Source organism: Myotis brandtii, unplaced genomic scaffold (assembly GCF_000412655.1).
Source record: "Myotis brandtii unplaced genomic scaffold, ASM41265v1 scaffold15, whole genome shotgun sequence".
Taxonomy (NCBI): Eukaryota; Metazoa; Chordata; class Mammalia; order Chiroptera; family Vespertilionidae; genus Myotis; species Myotis brandtii.
The window spans coordinates 1632018-1655082 of NW_005355410.1; the positions used below are offsets into that span (position 1 = coordinate 1632018).

The following is a 23065-nucleotide window of genomic DNA, read 5'->3' on the forward strand; positions in this document are numbered from 1 at the left end:
CCTCCCGATCTGCCCTGCTCTGTGCATGACGGGGCGGCGCCCCAACTCCCCAATCGGCCCTGCTCTGAGCCTGACCAGGGGCTGCACTTAGGGATTGGGCCTGCCCTCTGCCACCCGGGAGCAGGCCTAAGCCAGCAGGTCGTTATCTCCCGAGGGGTCCCAGACTGCGAGAGGGCACAGCCCGGGCTGGGGGACCCCCTTACCCCCGCCCCCCGAGTGCACAAATTTTTGTGCACTGGGCCTCTAGTATATATATAAAAGGCTAATATGCAAAGTGTCCCCTCCGGGGTTCGATCAGGAAAACGAGTTCGATTGCTCGCTATAACACTCGCTGACCACCAGGGGGCGGCATGAACATGGCAGGCAACAGCAGGGCGCTGAGAGAGTGAGGCAAGGAGGAGGCAGGGGGGACTGCAGGGTGGCAAGGGAAGGAGGAGGCAGGGAGGTGGGGGGAACCACGTGGTGCTGGTGCGCGGATGGCGAGAGAAGGAGGAGGCGGGGAGGTGGGGAGGCGGGGAACCAGATGGGCCCTGATCGCTGGCCAGGCCTAGGGACCCTACCCATGCACGAATTTCATGCACCAGGCCTCTAGTAAAAGTAATAAGCCCTACATTGTTGGTTATTTAGATGTTCCAATCTTTTTTTTGGAGCAGTGCTTAAATGAATAACTATGTACAGGTGTCACTAAATGATGTCTTTAAAAGCATTTCATTTTCTTACACTTATTCCGGGTGTATAGAAATAATAATTGATATTTGTATATTAATCTGACATTGTGATGTGCTTTATTTTCTCTGTAGAGCTAATTAGATCAGTGATGGCAAACCTATGACACGCATGTCAGAGGTGACACGCGAACTAATTTTTTTGGTTGATTTTTCTTTGTTAAATGGCATTTAAGTATATAAAATAAATATCAAAAATATGTCTTTGTTTTACTATGGTTGCAAATATCAAAAAATTTCTATATGTGACACGGCACCAGAGTTAAGTTAGGATTTTTCAAAATGCTGACACACTGAGCTCAAAAGGTTCGTCATCACTGAATTAGATGATCTTAAACATCTATGTCTGGGAACAGGCCAATTTGACTCTTCTTTTCTGGTTTTTATTTACTTACTGTCAGTAACCTGCTGGGCAGCTTTTGTAATACACAGTGCTACCTCAGTTCTGTAATTTAATTCGTTCCAGAAAGCTGTTTGAGAGGCGATTTGTTCGAAAACCAAATCATATTTTCCCATTAGAAATAATGTAAATGGAATTAATTTGTTCCAGGCCCCCAAATGATTTCCTGATTTAACCTTACTTACAGTACAGCACTTCCTTACTTAAATTTATTGAACCACCCCCTACTATCCTTAAATCACTTTCAGCAGTCGTTCCAGGGGTGTCTTTCAGGAGGTCAGTATGCAGCATTTTTGGTTTTTCACTTATCACTGTCTCTGTAATGCTGTAGCTGGCTAACTGCTTTTCGTTTGCCCAGTTCAGCTTCAGTTTTTCTACCTCTTCAATTGCCTGTGATCATTGTTTCTTTCACACCCTTAGCAACAATAGCACTCTTGATGGCCTCTTTATGATTTAAAATTGTGCTAAGCATCCATTTTGCCAGCAACAAAAGCAAATAAAACAAAAGACAAAAACATTCACAGCACAGTTTCCTGAGGTGTTAACAAGGTGAGGTTTAGCCATAGACTGACTCATACAGGTGCATTCTCCTTTGTTTTTGGCCTGACAGACACTTTTTATCATGTTGATGTATCGAAAAGAAAGCATGGTGTTTATAGATTTTTTTTAGCAGATGCTTTTTATTGTGTTAAAGATGTCTCCTAATTTTCCCATTTTAGCTAGCATCTTTTATCATGACTGATTTTTCTGTATCTTGAGAAGTTCATAGAGTATGTCTCTTTAGCTTTGTTACTTACGTTAATTTTTTTAATTTAGAACTATCCTTAAATTACTAAGATAAATGGCATTTTTAAAGTTTTTTTAAGTTCTAGAATAAGTTTGTTAAACTTTAATTTTCATTTAAATTTCCATAATTTTAATTAAGATTCACATAAAATTAGTGGTTTTATTTATGGTAAGTATTTAATAACTAACTCTTCAGGAAAAAGTCCTCACTTGTAGCTTTTACCAATACCATGGTATAAATACTTCTGCTATAGCAGATTTCCATCTACTACTGAAAGGAGTTTTAGGGATAAAATAGGCAGGTTTAGGGAGTTTTAGGAATAAAGAGGGTCCATGGAGAGGACTGCGTAGGTAAGGGCTTGGAGCTGCCAAAAGGCATACATTCACAGAGGGAAAAAAAAAAAGAGGTGCCACAGAATAAGGGGAAAGGAAGAGATCCATTCACAGAAGATAGGGGAAAGCCACAGGGTATGGGGAGAAAAAGAAAACAAACTTTCACAGAGGATAGAGAAATGCTGACAAATGGGAGAAAGAGGAAAACAGATTTTCACAGGAGATAGAGAATTCTACCACTGAAGCGGGAGAGAAAGAGGGGGGCACCATGTGGGTTTTGAGCTTTGAAATTGATATTCTACCAATTGGGAGATAGTGTGAAGAGACAGAGATAAACCTTAGAAAAAAGGAGCTTAGTGGGTTACCCCCCTTGGGACTCCTTCCCTACATGGAGTCTGTACTTACTTCCAATAAATTTCCACCCTTTTCATCTACCACCTTTTGTCCGTGGCTTCATTCTCTGAATCCATCTGGACAAGGACTGGGGAAAGAAATCACCCTTGCATCCTGCTCAGGAAAACAACCTGACTCACTAACATGTCACTTGATGTGGAGTTGGGAAGAGATGTGCACAATTGACTCTTTCAAGCCAGTGTGAACCAGTTCTACAATACCACTTGCTGCATAGTTTGTTTTATTGTATTTTCCTTCTTTGGGTTAGGGATCAAAGTTATACTAGTTATAAAATGTGTTGGGAAGTGTTGCTTCTTTTTTTCTCTTTGGCACAATTTGTAGATGATATCTGTTCTTTGACAATTTGATAACATTTCTCTTAAGCCTTGTTTCTTATTTTTCTGGTGTTTAGAGCTTTTACTACTAATTGACATTCTCTAAGAGTTAAATATTTAGATTATTGTAGTAATTATAGATTTCTGTTTTTTTCTTGAAGCAGTATAGTAAATTATTTTTCTAGGAAATTGTTTTCAAGTTTTTATACAAAGCTGTTTCTTTCCCCTCTCCCTCCCGACCCCCAGGTAGAGCTTTTATCATTTATTAATACCCAGGTAGAGCTTTTTGTAATTTATTGCAAACTAGTGGCCCAGTGCACGAATTTGTGCACATTGAAAGGAAATTAATTAGAAGAAATATTTTAATATCGCTATTCGCCCTTTCTCTATAATAGAAGTGTCAACCAAATTCACAATCAACAATGACAAAGCGAAACACGCGCATGTGATTGGCGCTAGCAAGAGCTTTATATGTATCGCACATGAGCGGGTCAAATTAGCCTTTTATATATATACTGGAGGCCCAGTGCACAAAATTCGCGCACAGGGGTGGGGGGAGGGATCCTTCAGCCCGGCCTGCACCCTCTCCAATCTGGGACCCCTCGGGAGATGTCCGACTGCTGGTTTAGGACTGATCCCGCAGTCAGACATCCCTCTCACAATCCGGGACCGCTGGCTCCTAACCGCTCGCCTGCCTGATTGCCCCTAACCACTCTGCCTGCTGGCCTGATGCCCCTAACTGCTCCCCTGCTGGCATGATCACCCCTAACCGCCTCTGCCTGCCAGCCTCATCACCCCTAACCGCCTCTGCCTGCCGGCCTGATCACCCCCTAACTACTCCCCTGCCGGCCTGATCACCCCCTAACTGCTTCCCTGCCGGCCTGATCACCCCCTAACTGCTCCCTAAATGCTCTGCTGGCCTGATTGCCCCCTAACTGCCCCCCTGCCGACCTGATTGCCCCCTAACTCCCTCCCCTGCCGGCCTGATCGCCCCCTAACTCCCTCCCCTGCCAACCTGATTGCCTCTAACTGCCTCTGCTTTGGCCCCCGCCACCGTAGCTTTGTCCCAAAAGACATCCAGAAGATGTCTGGTCTAATTAGCATAATACCCTTTTATAAGTATAGATATAGAATAAACTTGCTTAATTAGACCTGCTTTCTGATTTAGCTAAACTTTTTCCAGCCCAGTGAAGCACCCCAACTTCTCTTTCAGGTAATTGTCAGGAACACAGCAGTAAATATCAACACAAAGCAGATTATTATTGTAGATCACGCAGGGAGAACAAAGGGTAAAATATTTAACTGCAGCAGTGTTTGACTATTCTGTGCAGTAAGAAACCCTGAAGTAATTTTCAAGGTTCACCATTTCTTACTTCTTTTCAGTCGGGTCAAGTTTCTAAGCTCTCTAAATCTCCGTTTTTCCGACTAATGAAAAGAAAATAGGATTCCATCAAGTCTCCTATCTCCAGGACTAATGTGAGGATCAAATGAGATGAGGCATGGGAAAACGCTTCACAGACATTTGCTTACAGTGTAAAGTCTTTCTACCTGGCTATAAAGCAAGTCATCATAGTGACCGGTTGGAAGGTGGCAAGGACACTTAGCATATTAGCCTTTTATATAGATAGATTACAATGTGGGTGGCCCTTGCCCATGCTGCCTGCCAATCGATACAAAGCTGTTTTGAAATTTCTTTTTTAAATCTGTAATTATTGTTAGGGTCACCGAAAGAGGAACGCATGATGCCAAAGGGGGTAAAGAATTATGAATTTATTAGGTCATCTGGATACCAGATGGACTGAGCCCCAAAATGGCGCCAGCACACAGGGACAGAGAGTCAGAGATTTTAAAGGACTCTAGGCAGGCTTTTTCTGGGCAGAGAATTCTCTGGTGGGTCCTGAGGGAAAAGATAATGGTCTTAGTAAGTGGAATGTGGTCTAAGCAAAAGGGAATGTCCATTGTGAAGTGGTCTAAAGGTCAGTTCCCAGGGGAAGGGGTGTCCCTTCAATTATTCTATCAGACCTAACAATTATGTTCCCTTATTTTCTTTTTCTTGCTCCATCTTTCCAGAGGTTTGTGCATTTTGAGTCTTTTTAAAGCACTAATCTTTGGTTATGCTAATTTACCTTTGTATCTAATTTGTTCAATTTTATTAACTTATGTTTTACTTTATTGTGAAATGAGTGTTATTTATATTCGTAACCATTCTAAATACTTTCTCAATTTTAATACAGTTTTTTTCTTGGATTCATGAGTTATATGGAAATAGAATTTTAAATTTTGTCATGCCCTTCTCCAGTTTTAATTATTGTTAGAGAATACTATACACTCTAAAGTCAGTTCTTTAGCAGTTGTATTTGTTAAGACTTATTTTGTGGCATAGCAGTCTGTTTTTATAAATGTTCTTTTTATGCTTTTAATGGTTGGATGCAGTTTGTTAACTGTGCTTTCAAATCTGCATTTAAAAATTTTTCTTTAGTGTGCTTTATCTAACATGGCACTATCATTGTGAATGTGTATAATTTGATCCATTACTTTTTTAAATTAAATTATTGGGGTGACACTGGTTAATGAAATCATAGAGGTTTCAACGGTACAATTCTATAATATATCATCTATATCAAAGGTCCTCAAACTTTTTAAACAGGGGGCCAGTTCACTGTCCCTCAGACCGTTGGAGGGCCGGACTATAGTTTAAAAAATAACTATGAACAAATTCCTATGCACACTGCACATATCTTATTTTGAAGTAAAAAAACAAAACGGGAACAAATACATATTTGTATTTGCATGTGGCCCGCGGGCCGTAGTTTGAGGACCCCTGATCTATATATTGCATTGTGTGTTTACCACCCAAAGGCAAATATATTTCCATCATTATATATTTTATCTCCTTTACCCTTTAATACTTCCCCCCACTCCCTTTTACTCAGGTAGCCACCATACTATGTCCATGTCTGAGTCTGTGAGTTTTTGTTTGTTAATCTTTTTTGTTCATTTGTTGGTTTCAGTTTTATATCCTACATGAGTGAAATCATGGTTTTTTACTTTTTCTGTCTGACTTATTTCACTTAGCATGATATTCTCAAAATCCATCCATGTTGTCGCAGAAGGCAGTATTTTATCTTTTCTTACTGGCTGAGTAGTATTTCATTGTATATATGTACAAACTCTTCTTTATCTAATCATCTGTCAGAGTACACTTTGGTAGTTTCCATGACTTGTACACCGTGAATAATGGTGTAATGAACATGGTGTTGCATATATCTTCGCAAATAAGTGTTTTCAAATTTTTCAGGAAGATAACCAGAATAGGGATTGCTGGGTCTATTCTTAATTTTTTGAGGAACCTCCATATTGTTTTCCATAGTGACTATACTAGTTTGCATTCCCACCAGCAGTGAATAAGGGTTCCTTTTTCTCCACAACCTCTCCAGCATTTGTTTATTACTTGTCTTGTTGGTAATAGCCATTCTAATGGGTATATAGTGGTATCTAATTGTAGTATTTTTTTCATATAGTTTTGTTGATTCTAGAGAGAAAGAAAGAGGGAGCAAGAGAGAAACATCAATGATGAGAGAGAATCATTGATTGTCTGCCTCCTGTATGCCCCACGCTGAGGATCAAGCCCAAAACCCAGGCATGTGCCCTGACGGGCAATCGAACTGTGATCTGGTTCATAAGTTGACACTCAACCACTGAGCCACGCTGGCCGGCTCATTGTAGGTTTTTGTTGTTGTTTTTTTAAATATATATATATATACATATATATTTTTATTGATTTCAGAGAGGAAGGGAGAGGGAGGGAGAGAGAGATAGAAACATCAATGATGAGAGAGACTCATTGATTGGCTGCCTCCTGCACCCCCTACTGGGGATCGAGCCCACAACCCAGGAATGTGCCCTTGATTGGTATCGAACTGGGGACCCTTCAGTCCATAGGCCAACACTCTATCCACTGAGCCAAACCAGCTAGGGCTCATTGTAGTTTTGATTTGCATTTCCCTAATAGCTAGGGCAGTTGAGCATCTTTTTGTATGTCTTATTGAGAGAAGTATCTGTTCAGGTCCTCTACCCATTTATTAATTGGATTGTTTGTATTTTTCTTGTTGAAGTATATAAGTTCTTTATATATTTTGGATATTAACCCCTTATCTGATGTGTTACCAGCAAATATCTTCTCCCATTTTGTTGTTTTCCTTTTTGTTTTGTTGAAGGTTTCTTCTTGCTCTGAAGAAACTTTAGTTTGATATAGTCCCATTGACTTATTCTTTGTTGTGCTTCCATTGTCTTTGAGGTCAGATTCATAAAATTTAACATCATCTTTTTTTTCTTTTTTTTCTTTGTATTGATTTCAGAGAGAAAGGGAGAGAGAAAGATAAAAGATTCACTGACGAGAGAGAATCATTGATTGGCTGCCTCCTGCACACCCCCTATTGGGGATAAAGCCCGCAACCTTGGCATGTGCCATTGACCTGAATCAAACCTGGGACTCTTCAGTCTGCAGGCCAACATTCTATCCACAGAGCCAAATGGTCCAGGGCTAGCATTCTTTTTAAAGGGTTTTTTTCTAGATATTTTAACCTTTTTTGTTGCAATTACAAAAGGAATTATTTTTCATTTCTTTTTCTAAAATGTCAATGTTAGTATATAAAAACACAATGGATATTTGTACAATGATTTTGTATCCTGCAACTTTACCGTATTTGTTTATTTCTTTTTTTAAAAATATATTTTATTGATTTTTTACAGAGAGGAAGGGAGAGGGATAGAGAGTTAGAAACATCGAAGAGAGAGAAACATCGATCAGCTGCCTCCGTCACACTCCCCACTGGGGACGCGCCCACAACCAAGGTACATGCCCCTAACTGGAATCGAACCCGGGACCCTTGAGTCCGCAGGCCAACGCTCTATCCACTGAGCCAAACCAGTCAGGGCTATTTCTAATAATTTTTTAGATGAGTCTTTAGGGTTTTCAATATAAAGAATCCTGTCGTCTTCAAAAAGTGACACTTTTACTCCTTTATTCCCAATCTTGGCTGCCTTTCATTTCTTTCTCTGACCTGATTGCTCTGGCTAGGACTTCCAGTATTCTATTGAATAACAGTGGTAAGAGTGGGCATTCTTGTCTTGTACTTGCTCTTACAGGAAAGGTTTTCAGTTTTTTACCACTGAGTATGATATTAGCTGAGTGTTTGTCATATGGCCTTTATTATCTTGAGGTACTTTCTTTCTATACCCATTTTATTGAGTATTTCAATTATAAAGTGGGTGCTGTATCCTGTCAAATGTTTTTCCTGCATCTAATTAATGTGATCATATGACTTCTATCTTTTATTTTGGTAATGTGATGTATCACAATGATTGGTTTGCATATGTTGAACCATCCTTGTGACCTTGGAATGAACTTTACTTGTTCATGATGTATTATCTTTTTAATGTATTGTTGTATTCGATTTGCTAGTATTTTGTTTAGGACTTTTGCATCTGTGTTAATCAGAAATATTGGTCTGTAGTTTTCTTTTTGTGTAATATTCTTGCCAGGTTTGGGTATCAGGGTAATGTTGGCCTCCTAAAATGTGTTAACAAATATTGCCTCTTCTCCAATTTTTTGGTAGAGTTTGTGAAGGCTGTGTAGTAAATCTTCTTTGAATGTTTAGTAGAATTCACTAATGAAGCCCTTTAATCCTGGACTTCTACTTGGATAGTTTCTGATTGCTATTTTCATTTTCCTTAGATTTTTCAGTTCTTTATGATTCAGTCTAGGAAGGTTATATATTTCTAATAACTCAACCACTTCTTCTAGGTTATTGAATATGGTGGCATATAGTCTTTCATAGCATTCTTGTGTGATCTTTGTATTTCTGTACTATCTTGCGTAACTTCCATTTTGTTTCTAATTTTATTTTGTGTTGTTCTTTTTCTTTAGGTTTAATTTTTTTTTCCTTTTTAAATATATTTTTGATTGTTGATAGTATTACAGATATCTCCCACACCCCCATCCTTCCAGGTCTTCACTACCCTATTGCCCTTATCCATGAGCTATGCATCTAATTATATAAGTTCTTTGGTTTATCTCTTCTCATCCCCCTAATGCCACATCGAGATAAATCAGTGTGTTCCATGGCTCCCTGCTCCGGGTCTTATTTTCTTGGTCAGTTCATTTTGTTCATTAGATTCCACAAATAAGTGAGATCATATGATATTTGTCTTTCTCAGATTGGCTTAATTCACTTAGTATAATATTTTCCACGTCCATCTATGCTGTCCCAAAGGGTAAGTGATCCCTTTTTACAACTGCATAGTATTCCATAGTATAAATGTCTCACAGCTTTTTTATCCATTCATCTACTGATGGGCACTTGGGCTGTTTCCAGATCTTAGCTATGGTAAATAACGCTGCAATTACAAAAGGAATTACACAGGGGATCATATATTCTTTCTGATTGATGTTTTGAGGTTGTTCGGATATACTCCCAGAAGTGGGATCACTGGGTCAAACAGAAGTTCCATTTCTAATTTTTTGAGGAAACTCCATACTGTTTTTCATAGTGGCTGCACCAACCTGCATTCCCACAGTAGTGAAGTAGTGTTCCCTTTTCTCCACATCCTCGCCAGCACTTTTTGTTTGTTGATTTTTTTATGATAGCCGTTCAGACAGGTGTGAGGTGATTGTGGTTTTAATTTGCATTTCTCTGATGATTAGTGACTTGGAGCATTTTTTCTTGTGTCTCTTGGCCATTTGCATATCCTCTTTGAAGAAATGTCTATTCAGGTCTGCCCATTTTTTAATTGGATTATTTGTCTTCTTTTTTGTTGAACTGTATGCTTTATATATGTTTTGTACTTTATATATATGTTTATCTATATATGATTGTTACTTTATATATTTTGGATATAAAGCCCTTATCAAATGTATCATTGGCAAATATGTTCTTCCATTCAGTGGGTTCCCTTTTCAATTTGACAGTGCTTTCTTTTGTTTTGCAGAAGCTTTGTATTTTGATGTAGTCCCATTTGTTTATTTTCTCCTTAGTTTCCTTTGCAGAGAAAATAAAGGAGCTCTTCTAAGAGATGCATCTGCAAACATACTGCTACAAGAGAGGTCTCAAATTTTACTGCCTATGTTTTCTTCTAAGATTTTTATGGTTTCATGCCTTACATTTAAGTCTTTAATCCACCTTGAGTTTATTCTTGTGTATGGTGTAAGTTGGTGATCTAGTTTCACCTTTTTCATGTTTCTGTCCAGTATTCCCAGCACCATTTGAACCAGAGAGGAGGGAGCCCAATATTAAAATATTTCTTCTAATTAATTTCCTTCCAATGTGCACGAATCCATGCACTGGGCCACTAGTTGGTCTATATGACTGTTCTTGTGTCAGTATCAGGCTGTTTAGGTAATAATGGCCTTGTAGTATAATTGATGTCCCATATTGTGATCCTTCCTACTTTGTTCTTCTTTCTCTAGATTGCTGCAGCTACTCAGTCTTTTATGATTCCATGTAAATATTTGGAGTATTTGTTGTAGCTTTGTGAACTATGCCATTGGTTTTTTAATAGGGATTGCGTTGAATCTATAGATTGCTTTGCGTAGTATAGACATTTTAATGATGTTAATTCTTCCAATCCATGAACGTGGTATATGCTTCCATTTGTTTGTATCTTCCTCTATTTTTTTTTTCCAATGGTCTATAGTTTTCCAAGTACAGGTCTTTTACCTCCTAGTTAAGTTTATTCCAAGGAATCTTTTTGTTGTTGTTGTTGCAGTGGTAAATGGGATTGTTTTTTTAGTTCTCTTTCTGACAGTTCATTATTGGTGTATAAAAATGCCATTGATTTCTAGATATTGTTTTTGTATCCTTCTATCTTGCAGAATTCATTTATTAAGTCTAGTAGTTTCCTGGTGGAGTCTTTAAGGTTTTCTATGTAGAATATGTCATCTGTGAATAACAACCGTTTTACTTGCTCCTTTCCAAATTGGATGCCTTTTATCTCTTCTCCTTGTCTGATTGCTGTGGCTAGGACTTCCAGTACTATGTTGAATAAAAGTGCTGAAAGCAGACATCCTAGTCTTGTTCCTGTTCTTAAGGGAATGTTTTTACTTTTTGCCCATTGAGTATGATGTTGGCTGTAGGTTTGTCATATATGGTCTTTATTATGTTGATGTATGATCCCTCTATTCCCACTTTACTGAGTTGTTTTTTTGTTTTTTTTAAATATATATTTTATTGATTTTTTTTTTATAGAGAGGAAAGGAGAGGGATAGAGAGTTAGAAACATTGATGGGAGAGAAACATTGATCAGCTGCCTCCTGCACACCTCTTACTGGGGATGTGCCCGCAACCAAGGTACATGCCCTTGACCGGAATTGAACCTGGGACCCTTCAGTCCACAGGCCGAAGCTCTATCTACTGAGCCAAACCGGTTGGGGCACTTTACTTAGTTTTTATCAAAAAAGGATGCTGCATTTTGTCAAATGCTTTTTCTGTATCTATTAATATGATCATGTGGTTTTATCTTTCAATTTGTGATGCATCACATTTATTGATTTGGAAATATTGTACCAGCCTTGCATCCCTGGAATAAATAACATTTGATCATGGTGTATGAGCTTTTTAATATATTGCTTGATCCAATTTGCTAATATTTTTTTGAGGATTTTAGCATCTATTTTCATCAGTGATATTGACCCGTAATTTTCTTTCTTTGTAGTGTCTTAACCTGGTTTTGTAATTAGGATAATGCTGGTTTCATAAAAAAAAAAAAACTTGAAAGTGTTTCTTCCTCTTAGATTTTTTGGAATAGTTTGAAGAGGATGGATGTTAGTTCTTTTTTTTAATGTTTGGTAAAATTTACCTGTAAATCTATTTGGTCTAGGACTTTTGTTTGCTGGAAGTTTTTTAATAACGGTTTCAATTTCATTGGTTGTTAATTGGTCTACTCAGGATTTCTGATTCTTCCTGATTGAGTTTTGCAAGATTGTATGTTTCTGGAAATTTGTCCATTTTGCTTTTTTTAAATAGTGCACTTTTCTAATAGGTTGGTAAGAAATCTTTTGTTTTCTAGTATGTGGCACTGAAGCACAATTTTATTTTTTTAGTTTCTCTTGCACTGCCTGGCATCTCTGTGGGGTGGTAGAAAATGCCCTGTATTACCTGGGGAGGTGAGCATCTCCTCTGTGACAAAGTCCCTTCAGTCTCAGGGCATGATCCCTGTGGGGGAATGTGGTAGCAATGGGGTTCAAAGCTGGTGAAATCCCAGTGCCGTCCCTGCAGCCAGATACTGCCAGCAGTCCAGCCATGATGGGTGGAGGTGGGGTAAGCTGGGAGAGGCGGGTTGGTGCTTTTGTGGGTTTGTTCTCCTCCCAATAATGGCAACTGCAAGACCTTTGCTGCCAGTGGCGACTGCCTGACAACCAAGCTACACCTCTGTCCTCCATTTCTGCCCAACTCACTGAATTCGGCCACAGCATGTACCAACTACTCTTATAAGAATGCTCACCTCATTGTATCTCTGCTCCTTTGGGCTATAGGGAGTGCAGACAGCAACCTGATTTCTCTCCTCTTCGATATCCACAGTGAGCTCCTTGCTGTGTCCTTGGCACCTGTCTCTACTCTGCTCCCTTCCCTATTTCTCTACTGTCAACTACTTGCCCACCTTCAGATTTTTCAATGCATGGATCTCTCAAATGTATTTGTGCATTGAGCAGGGAATCCTTTGATGAATTATAGCTGTTCAAATTGTTGTAACTTCAGTGGGAATAGACAGACCAGTGGAACCTCTCACACTGCCATTTCTCTGACGTCACTCCACCAATTTCTTTTGGTTAGTATTTGTTTGATATGACTTTTTTTATCCTTTCAAGCTTTCTGTATCTTTTTGTTTTAAATTACTCCAAACAGTATATAGTTAGACAAATGTTAGACACATTTTGAATCTTTCCTTGTGTCTTTTTTTACTCCTAACTCTCCTTTCAAATTTTTCATCTTTTTATCTGTCTTTCATTCTCTGGGTTGTATTCTCAACATATCTTTTTTTACTCATTTTTCTCTTAGTACCATCTAATCCAACATTTAACCTGTTCATTCCCAGAGGTTTTATGTAGTATTTTAAACAATGTTTCCAATTTCTTTTTTTTGGTCTTTAATTATTAAAATATTCTTTATAAATATTTTGATTATTAAAATACTCTCTTCCAGTATTTAGAATTATGCTATAATTTGTTCAGTGCTCCTAAAGCTGTTATGTGTGTGTGTGTGTGTGTGTGTGTGTGTGTTTGGTTCCATGAACTTTTTCAAAAACCATTTTATTGGGGTATGATTGACATACAAAAAGCTATACATGGGGACCCTTTCCCCCTCCCCACGTGGGAGTCCATTCTGTGGGACTCTTTCCCTCTCCCCATGTGGGAGTCTGTACTTGTTCTTCAATAAATCTCCACCTTTGCTATACTACCCTCTGTCCGTGGATTCATTCTTCAACTCCAGCGGACAAAGAATCTGGGTTCCAGTCCAAAAATTCCGTATCACTAGGTTTTTTTCCATTTTAGAGAGCAAGTTTTTCTCCATTTGGGGAACTCTCCCCAGAGGGGTCCCCTTAGGGGACCCTTTCCCAGAGGGAGTTTGTATACCCTTGCAGTAAACTTCTACACTTTGCTTAAAATCTTTTAGTCTACAAATTTTATTTTTCAAACTTTATAGGACAAGAACCTGTGATGATAAGTGTCCGAGCTTGCCATTTGGGGTATCAGATTTGGCACCCAACGTGGGGCTTGTGCAATGTCATCTTTCCACACTGAGTGGATATTGACTCAGACAGACAGCTCCCACTGGGGTCCTGCTGTGCTGAGCTCCGCCCCTCGCAGGCCGCCTTCTCCTCGGTTTGGACGCTACTCTTCTCTGTACCTCTGGATTAGAGGGAAACTAAATCCTGCATAGACTGTTAGGCAAGTCCTCCCTAAAGTATCCATGGTGCCCCTTAGGCCATAATTAAATGCTCCCCAGGGCTTAAGGGACAGGGACAAGCTGTGCCACAGCAGCAAGTCACGCAAGCACTCCCCATCTTGCCCAGAGAAGTCCCCCGCCCTGGGGCCTGGTGCGCGACTCAGTTTTGGTGCCAGCCACCTGGCAAGATGAATGGGGGAAGAAGGAACATCCCAAGGCCCTGCAACCCCCATCCTGTGCAGGGCAGGTTGCATCCACGGGTGACCACCGAGGTGTGCATCCTCAAGGCGCAGCTGAGCAGTCACTCACAGCTGCTGGGGGTGGCTGACCCCCGGGGTGTGGGGGCATTCCCAGGGCCCCAGCCCCATGGCGCCTGTGATGTCACAATCACGCCGGTCTGGGCTGTAGGGAGGCGTGTAAGGAGGGCAGGGATTCCTGAGTCTCAGCCTGACCCTGCCCCTCCCAGGCCATACCCACCTCTAGCTGCCCCCGCCCCCCCAACCCCTCTTTGCTGGGACTAGCATGCCTGCCTGGGCGGCTCCAGAGGGAAGGCCCTAGAAATAACTGCATCCCCTTTGGCTCCAGTGCCAGCACCTGGCCTGCAGTACTCAGAGGGCATGGACTTGGGGAAATTGGCACACTGCGGCTGGGAGGGACTGCGTCCCGGTGCGTAGCTTTTCTCTGTCAGGTTACCTAAAATGCTCCCAATAGAATGAAGAGCTACAAGATACCTAGGGAAATTAGTTTTATTTCTGAGAAAGACAACCATGTGCTTCAATCAACTTAACTCATTTCAGCTGTCAAACTACTGATGACTAGATCACCTATTTTTGTCTTTATTACAAAAAAATCTCTAAAATAAAGCTATAAATATGAAAAGAAAGCTATACACATTTAATGTACACAACTTGATGAGCTTGGAAATAAGTATATACCAAAATCTGCCATAAACATAATTGTCACCTGCAAAAATATTTCATCCTGCTCTCTTTATTTTTCATTATTTGTGTACTAGAGGCCCGGTGCACAAATTTATGCAGGGGGTGGGGTCTGGCCGGCCTGCCCTGATGGGGCCCATCAGGCCGGCCATGGAGAGGGGCCATGGGAGGTTGGGCAGCTGGCCCCGCCCCCAATCGGGGTGTTGGGGTCCAACTGAGGGTGGGGCCAGCCAGGGGGAGGGGCCTCGGGTGGTTGGCCAGCTGGGGAGGGTGGCACAGGCAGTAGGCGGCTGGCCCCACCCCCGATTAGGGTGTTGGGGGCCAATCGGGCCGGGCTAGCCAGGGAGGGGGAGGTTGGGGCCCGGATCAGGCTGGTTGGCTGCCCCAGTGCGCGTCGTAGCCACTGGTCCTTCTGGTCGTTCTGCCGTTCTGGTCGCTGGGCTTTTATATATATAGACTAGAGGCCCGGTGCACGAAATTCATGCACTTGGGACAGGGGTCCTCAGCCCAGCCTGTGCCCTCTCACAGTCCAGGAACCCTAGGAGGATGTCTGACTGACGGCTTAGGCCCACTCCCTAATCACTGTGCTTTAATTATGCTCCCTAAAGGGAGCAGGCCTAAGCTGGCAGTTGGACACCCTTAGTGCTGCTGCAGAGGCGGGAGAGGCTCCTGTCACCGCCGCTGCGCTCACCAACCGTGAGCCCAGCTTCTGGCTGAGCGACACTCCCCCTGTGGGAGCACACTAACCACCAGGGGGCAGCTCCTGCATTGAGCATCTGCCCCCTAGTGGTCAGTGCACGTCATAGTGGCCAGTCATTCTGCCGTTCAGTGGATTTGCATATTAGCCTTTTATTATATAGGATGTGTATAATGAAAATACTTAACATAAGATCTACCCTCTTTACCAAATTTTTTAGTTTCTGGTACATATTACTAACTATAGGCACTATAACATGCAGAAGATATCTAGGACTCATCATCCTGTACAAATGAAATTTTGTACCCTTTGACTGATACTTCCCTGTTTCACTCTCCCTCCAGTCCTTGGCAACCACCATTCTGCTCACTGCTTCTATGAGTTTGACTGTTTTAGATTTTACATATAAGTGGTATAATGCGGTATTTGTCTTTCTGTGTCTGGCTTATCTTACTAAACATAATGTCCACCAGGTTCATTCATGTCGCCAATGGCAAGATTTTCTTCTTATTTAAGGCTGAATAATATTCCATTGTATATATATACCACATTTTCTTTAGGTTGCTTCCATTTCTTGGCTATTGTGAATAATGCTGTAATGAACATGGGAGTACAGATATCTCTTCTAAATCCTGATTTCAGTTCCTGTGGACGTATACCCAACAGTGGAATTGCTGGATCATATGATAATTCTATTTTTAGTTTTTTTAGGAGCCTCTATACCAGCGATTCTCAACCTGTGGGTCGCGACCCCTTTGGGGGTTGAACGACCCTTTCACAGGGGTCACCTAAGACCATTGGAAAACACATATGTAGTTACATATTGTTTTTGTGATTAATCACTGTGCTTTAATTATGTTCAGTTTGTAACAATGAAAATACATCCTGCATATCAGATATTTACATTACGACTCATAACAGTAGCAAAATTACAGTTATGAAGTAGCAACGAAAATAATTTTATGGTTGGGGGTCACCACAACATGAGGAACTGTATTAAAGGGTCGTGGCATTAGGAAGGTTGAGAACCACTGCTCTATACTGTTTTCCTTAATGGCTGTGTAACCTTGCATTACCATCATCACAATCTAGATATTCAACTTTACCATCACAAAACTCCCTGTGTTATCCCCTTATAGCCACAGCCTAAATCCCTTGCCCCTAATCCCTGGCAACCACTAATAAGTCCTCTATCTTGTAATTGTTATTTCACAAATGTTACATAAATGGAATCATGCTGCAAGTATCCTGTTGAAATTGGCTTTTTCATTCAGTATAATTTCCTTGAGGTTCATGTATCAGTAGTTTGTTCCTTATTGTAGTATTCCATGGTTTGGATGTACCTCTGTTTTTTTAACCAGTCACCCATTAAAAGTCATTTGGGTCCTTTCCAGTTTTTGGTATTACAAATAAGGCTACTATGACTATTCATTTCCCACATTTTTTAATGTAAATTTTTAGGTACCGCTTAATGTCAACAAAGTGTCTTGGTTCTGAATTGGAATGTTTTCACTCATAAACTGTAATCAAAGCAATAATATATATCCATAAGACAACTTAGGTGTTCTGATCTAACAGCTAATATTCTTTTCAACAATGATTAGTACACTTTTGAATTAAGTAAAACACCTTTATCTGTATGGGTTTTGGTCGGAAAAATTGTGACTGATGAAACTTGTTGAATGAAGTGTGTAAGTAAACATTTGTGTGAATATCCTTTTTAGGAAGCCGAGGCACAAGAGCTTCTCAACTTGATAGTCACAGTAGTAGTAGCAACTATCATGAAAGCTGGGAAACTCGAAGTAGCTATCCTGAAAGAGACAGATATCCTGAAAGAGACAATAGAGATCAAACAAGAGATTCTTCCTTTGAGAGAAGACATGGAGAAAGAGACCGTCGTGACAATAGAGAAAGAGGTTTGTCAAATGGAATATTATTAAATAATGACCAACACTGATTGGAGAAATTATTATTTTTTAAATAGTTATCAACTTTTTAATGAATGATGTCTTTTAAGATTTTTGTTTGTTGACACATTTGAAGCTATTATATTTACTCATATAATCTTTTCTTGTTTACTTAGTTTAGGGGAGAATGTGTAAATAACTAGCTACCATGACCTGTTGGGCAACAGTGTAGGTAGTTGCACACTGAAAGAATTGAGGTGCACTGTTGTATGTCTCTCACCTTAACCAAATAACTCATAACCCTTTAAAAAATGTAGATTTGGGGTACCATTCTGGCATTTCTGACTCAGGAGATACTTAAACTTTCTCATCTGAGTATCCTGGCCACTCCCTCACTAGCAGTGATAAACAGTTTTGTAAAGACTGCCGTAGAGGAACAAAAAAAGTGATAATTACAGGGCTGGGGTTTTCTGGAGAAACATTTTATTTATGTTCTTTCCTGAGAATATGTAATGCTTGCTTTAGCTAATTTTAGATTCTTTTATATCTTAATCTAAACATTTTCTGTTACTCTATTAGGTGATCTCTTAAATAAATTTTGAAGCAAGGCTACTAGATGGCATTTAAGAAGGGTAATAAGTACTTTCTTTAACAAGCTTTTATTGCCTGTACATATTAGGGCTGTAAATGGTTAAGATTTTATGAAGGTCTTACTAACCTTGGCTGGTTACTAAAGTAAGGTTTGCTGTAATTCTGAGATTAGTATAGTATAAAACTTGATGGAGTAGAGAATTGAATATTGATGCTTCACAGTGAGCTGAATCAAAGAGGTAATACAGTGTACTGATATGGGAAGTACTGAGAGGAGAATGAATGAAGTCTCTAAGACACAATGTACTTGGGGAGTGTAGATGAAATCAGTGCTGGTTGGGTTGAGTTTGTTAGGGTAAGCCTAATATTTAGGTTAAAAGATGATGTGTATGATTTCTTTAGTTACAGATGAGGCTGGAGTTTATATGTTCTGTGTTTATATCTGAAATTATTTCTTTCCTGACACTGATTCACCTCTCTTTACTCTCTTTAACACTGTGTCCTGGTAATGCTTTTTTTATACCTTGTTTTTTTCCTTTTTTTTTTTTTTCTAGTTTCATATTCTGGCTCAGGTTTTTCTCATGGCATAGCATTTGGTTTCAATTTTATATTTAGTTAAACCCCACATGCATTAAGTTACCAAGAACTTTGATAGTTGCTTTATATATATTTTCTGACTTAATATCCTTTTATAATATTAAATCAAAGAACATATGTATATTTTTTAAAATCGTAAAATCCTTTTAAAATATCCTTGTAAGTGTAGATATAAAATCCATGTTTTGTAATTTAGGAGATTTAGGCCAAGAGAAAGGTAGTGATTTTTCCAGTATTACAGAGAAATAAGTTCCATAGCTGGAATTCAAATTTAGGTCTTCTGACTACAAGGCCTGTTCTTTTTCTCTTTTACTTTACCATAACTATTTCAACAAATACCATTTGTATAACTGAGATAGAAATATATTTTTGAGGTTAATGATATTCTACAAATGTTTACCAAGTCCCCATGCATTTTGCTTGGCTCTCAGAGTACAATAGCCCTTGTCCTTGTAGAACTTAATAGAAGTGAAGATAACCCACCCCACCCCTCAAAAAAAAATGGAACAGTGATTCAGTGCTATCAAGGAAACAAACAAGGGACCCAAATATAGAAGTAAAGGTTTAAGAGATGGAGCTTTTTTTAAATCTAGATAGAGTATTTATGAAAAATTTTAAAGAAATTATATTTATGTAGAGGCATAAATACAAGAGACATTAGTATTGCACAGATTGAGGGTAAAAGCATTCTGTGCAGAGAGAAGAGTATATGCCATGGGAAAATTTAATATGTCCTAGTTTGAAAGAAGATCAATGTGACTAGCGTATGGTGACAGTAGGGAGATTAAGGGAGGTTGAGGTTAGAGATGCACCCAGGCACCTTGTTCTGTGCTTAGGAATTTAAATCTTCCCTTTAGTTCTTCACAGCCTAAATAGGTACAAATAGACAATTGAAGTGTGATAAATGCAACTACTATATAAAGTTCTATGAGAAGATAAAGGAGCAAACAGAATTCTGAGGAAATCCAAGAAAGCTTCCTAAATAGGGGACATCTGAACTAGGGTCTGAAGGATAGTAAGAGTTGCCTAAAGGAACAATGGAAGAAACACTATTCAGGGAGAGGGTGCAGCATGTGCAGACATACAAGACTAAAAGAAACATGTTTTGAAGTAATAAAGAAGTATGAGGTTAGGGTAGAGGTATGCTATATTTGGTAGAAAAGGAAAGAAGCTAGGAAAAAAGATTGATGAGAGTTGATAGACCAGGTTGTCAGGCTTATAAGTCAGGCTAAAAATTTTGTATTTAATTGCCTTTTCACTATTTATAAGGTAACTGCTTTTAAGCAGCTGGAAGAACAGAGTTTTCATCAAAAACTATAAGAGAGTCTGGGGAAAGACTGAAGACCAAGAATACCAACCAGTTAGACTATTGATGACATAGACATCTAAGAAGAGCTTATCAAAATCTGAGTTAATAATATTAACTGTAGGGATGAAGAAAGGAAATAGAAGAAGTATTTTGAGAGTGAAATTGATGGTTACTTGAATATGATGGGATTCAGAGATTTCCAACTTTGATGAATGGTTATGTTACTCATTAAGATAAAGGAAATATATTACGAGAAGCACATCTTCAAAGAACACATTTTTGGGGGAAACATAGAGAAGATAGTTTAGACATTAAACTGGTGTTCTTATATTTTTTCTATTTTCTCTGAAGTAAGCAACATTGTCATTTTGGTTGGTAAAATACTTTTTATACATCAAAATAGTGTCTGGGTAAAATAGTCTATTCCAAGGGTGGGGAAATCCAGCCCATGGTCTGTATAAGGCCCAAGAAATCATTTGTTCTGGCCCTGCCAGGCATTAGGGATGAGTTAAATGTTTGACCTAATATAGTAGGCTAATTTTTAAGTTGATAACTTTGTATAGCCCGCAAATGTTATAAATACCCAAATGGCCCTTTGCAGAAAAAAGGTTACCCATCCCTGGTAGTAGTCCCTTATTACTATAAGATGCAGTATTGAGTTTGTTTCAACATTTTATAATCATTGTGACATTACCATGACCCCCAAACCAGGAATTGAGACAATCATATAGCATCTGGGAATCAAAAGTGTAATACAATAAAACCATTTTAAATAGTTTCAGCAAAAAAAGTAAAAAAGGTCTTAAGAGAACTGAATTCTAATTCTACTGTCCTAATGTATTTACCATCTATGACTTTGACACACTTCTGGAACATAATTTCTGTGTTTTTAAGAGGAAAAGGAGGAAGGGGGCAGAACAAGGTTTGGTTTTGTTTTAGTTTTAAAATGCTATGAACTTTTATATCAATCTATAACTTCTAATGAGTATATATGGATAATTTGTATCTTTCATACATGGTAAGAAAGGAAATTTAAATTACTGTATTGAGCCCTTTTCTAGAAATATCCTAAAATTATTCTGCTTAATAAGTTGATGTTAGATATGCCACTTATAAACTGTTGGCCATATTATAGTATGACTTTATAATTAGCCTGTAAATATTATTATATAATATGAAAGTGGCCATCTCCATGGAACAGTGCATGCCATTTTATTATATATTTTTTGATCCCAGACTAATTTCCTGCTCAACTAGGCATTTGAGCATCATGCATTAATTTTCTCTGTTTATATGATTTATGTATCAAAAAATATACGTACATATATAATGTAATGAGATTATTAACTCATTTTAAGAAAACAGCTCTTCATCTGAGTAATCAGTTATGTGATTAAATAAAACTTTTATTAGTAGTTACTAATTGTAAATATATCACGAATATGAAACACTTTTTACATTTGATTATTTCAAGATTGCTAAGTGTCAGTACCCTTAATATTTTAATTTATGATAAATTGATATTGCAGCAACAAATATTTGTTTTGTTCTACTATTTTTTCCTCACATAATAGCTGCACTTTTATGTGTATATATTTTTGCCTGAAATTAGAGGTGTGACTTACGAGGGAAATTTTTTTTTTCCTTCAGCTCCTATGTTCTACACCTCCTGCTGCCCCTATCCTTTGCCACCAGTGTTCTCAGGTCCTGCTGGGGGGACAGAGAAGATCAGAGGTGAAGGGTAGAGATGGCAGAAAGTGGGGTTGGAGCAGTGGGCTGGAGGTAGGGTAAGGAGCATGCAGAGAAAGGTCAAAGGTGGATCAGTGGGAGGTGGGTGGGGGATTGATGGGGAGCAGAAAACATGTTAGTTAGAGGGCAAAAAAAATACCTTTAAGAAAAAATATTTTTTAACATCTAGGGGTGATTATTTGGATGATTAAATTAAATATAAAGGTGGTATCTGATTTATATTTATTGCCACTGTGACCCTATACACATAAAATTTAAAATTTGCCATACTGTCTTACCAATAGGTTATCTGTCAAATTAATCACTGACAAAACTTGATTTTCATTGTAGATCAAAGACCAAGCTCACCAATTCGACATCAGGGAAGGAATGACGAGCTTGAGCGTGATGAAAGAAGAGAGGAACGAAGAGTAGACAGAGTGGATGATAGAAGAGATGAAAGAGTTAGAGAAAGAGATCGGGAACGAGAGCGAGACAGAGAGCGGGATCGGGAAAGAGAAAAAGAAAGAGAAAGAGAACTAGAAAGAGAGCGGGCTAGGGAACGGGAGAGGGAAAGAGAAAGAGAAAAAGAGAGAGACCGTGAAAGAGATCATCGTGACCATGATCGAGAGAGAGAAAGAGAGAGGGAGCGAGATAGGGAAAAAGAACGGGAGCGAGAGAGAGAAGAAAGGGAGAGGGAGAGAGAGCGAGAACGGGAGAGGGAGAGAGAGAGAGAGCGGGAAAGAGAAAGAGAAAGAGTAAGGGATAAAGAACGAGAGCGTCAGAGGGATTGGGAAGACAAAGGACGAGAGGACCGCAGAGAAAAGCGAGAAGATGTCCGAGAAGACAGGAATCTAAGAGATGGACACGATGAGAGAAAATCAAAGTAAGAGTTATGAATCAGTTTTTTGTTTTTCTTTTCTTTTTAGGCCACCCCACCAAAAATTTTGGTTGCCTCCCCCAAAAAAAATTGGGGGAGAGAGAGAGATGTGAATCAGATTTTTAAGTTACATCTCAGTAAAGAATTAAAAACGTTTTATTTAATGCTTTTTAGTGTGCCCCTAATGGCTTGTTAATTTTTTTTCCTCTCTACACGTTTCTGTATTTCAATTTTATTATATAATTTTGTGTTTAAAAATTTTTGAATTGTCTGGAAAATAATAGTTTTTTCATTCTTGTACTTCTTAATCCAGGGGCTGTAATTAATTATTCTTATTTAATTTACATTTTTGATGGCACATAAGCTTATTCACCTACTTCAGAACTGTTTTTAATAGGAAACCAACATAAAAGTGATAAAATTATTAAACTTAATTTTTTCCCATCACATTCACTTTATAACTAGTTATGGAGTTGATCAGTTACCAAGAGATATTGCCTGTG

The 23065-nt window shown here is 38.9% G+C and overlaps 1 protein-coding gene across 11 annotated transcripts in view; it reads left to right on the forward strand.

The window, feature by feature from the left end:
* Positions 1–23065, forward strand: part of ZC3H13 (zinc finger CCCH-type containing 13) — a 135337-nt gene that overhangs the window by 87006 nt on the left and 25266 nt on the right. For 5 of the 11 annotated variants that reach the window (XM_014535748.1, XM_014535742.1, XM_014535744.1 and 2 more), the window contains 3 exons: positions 17275–17466; positions 21605–21688; positions 22034–22568. In XM_014535748.1, the coding sequence (XP_014391234.1) occupies positions 17275–17466; positions 21605–21688; positions 22034–22568 (811 nt within the window). The remainder of the gene's footprint in view (positions 1–17274; positions 17467–21604; positions 21689–22033; positions 22569–23065) is intronic. The other 6 variants (XM_005861398.2, XM_005861401.2, XM_005861402.2 and 3 more) reach the window with 2 other exon arrangements.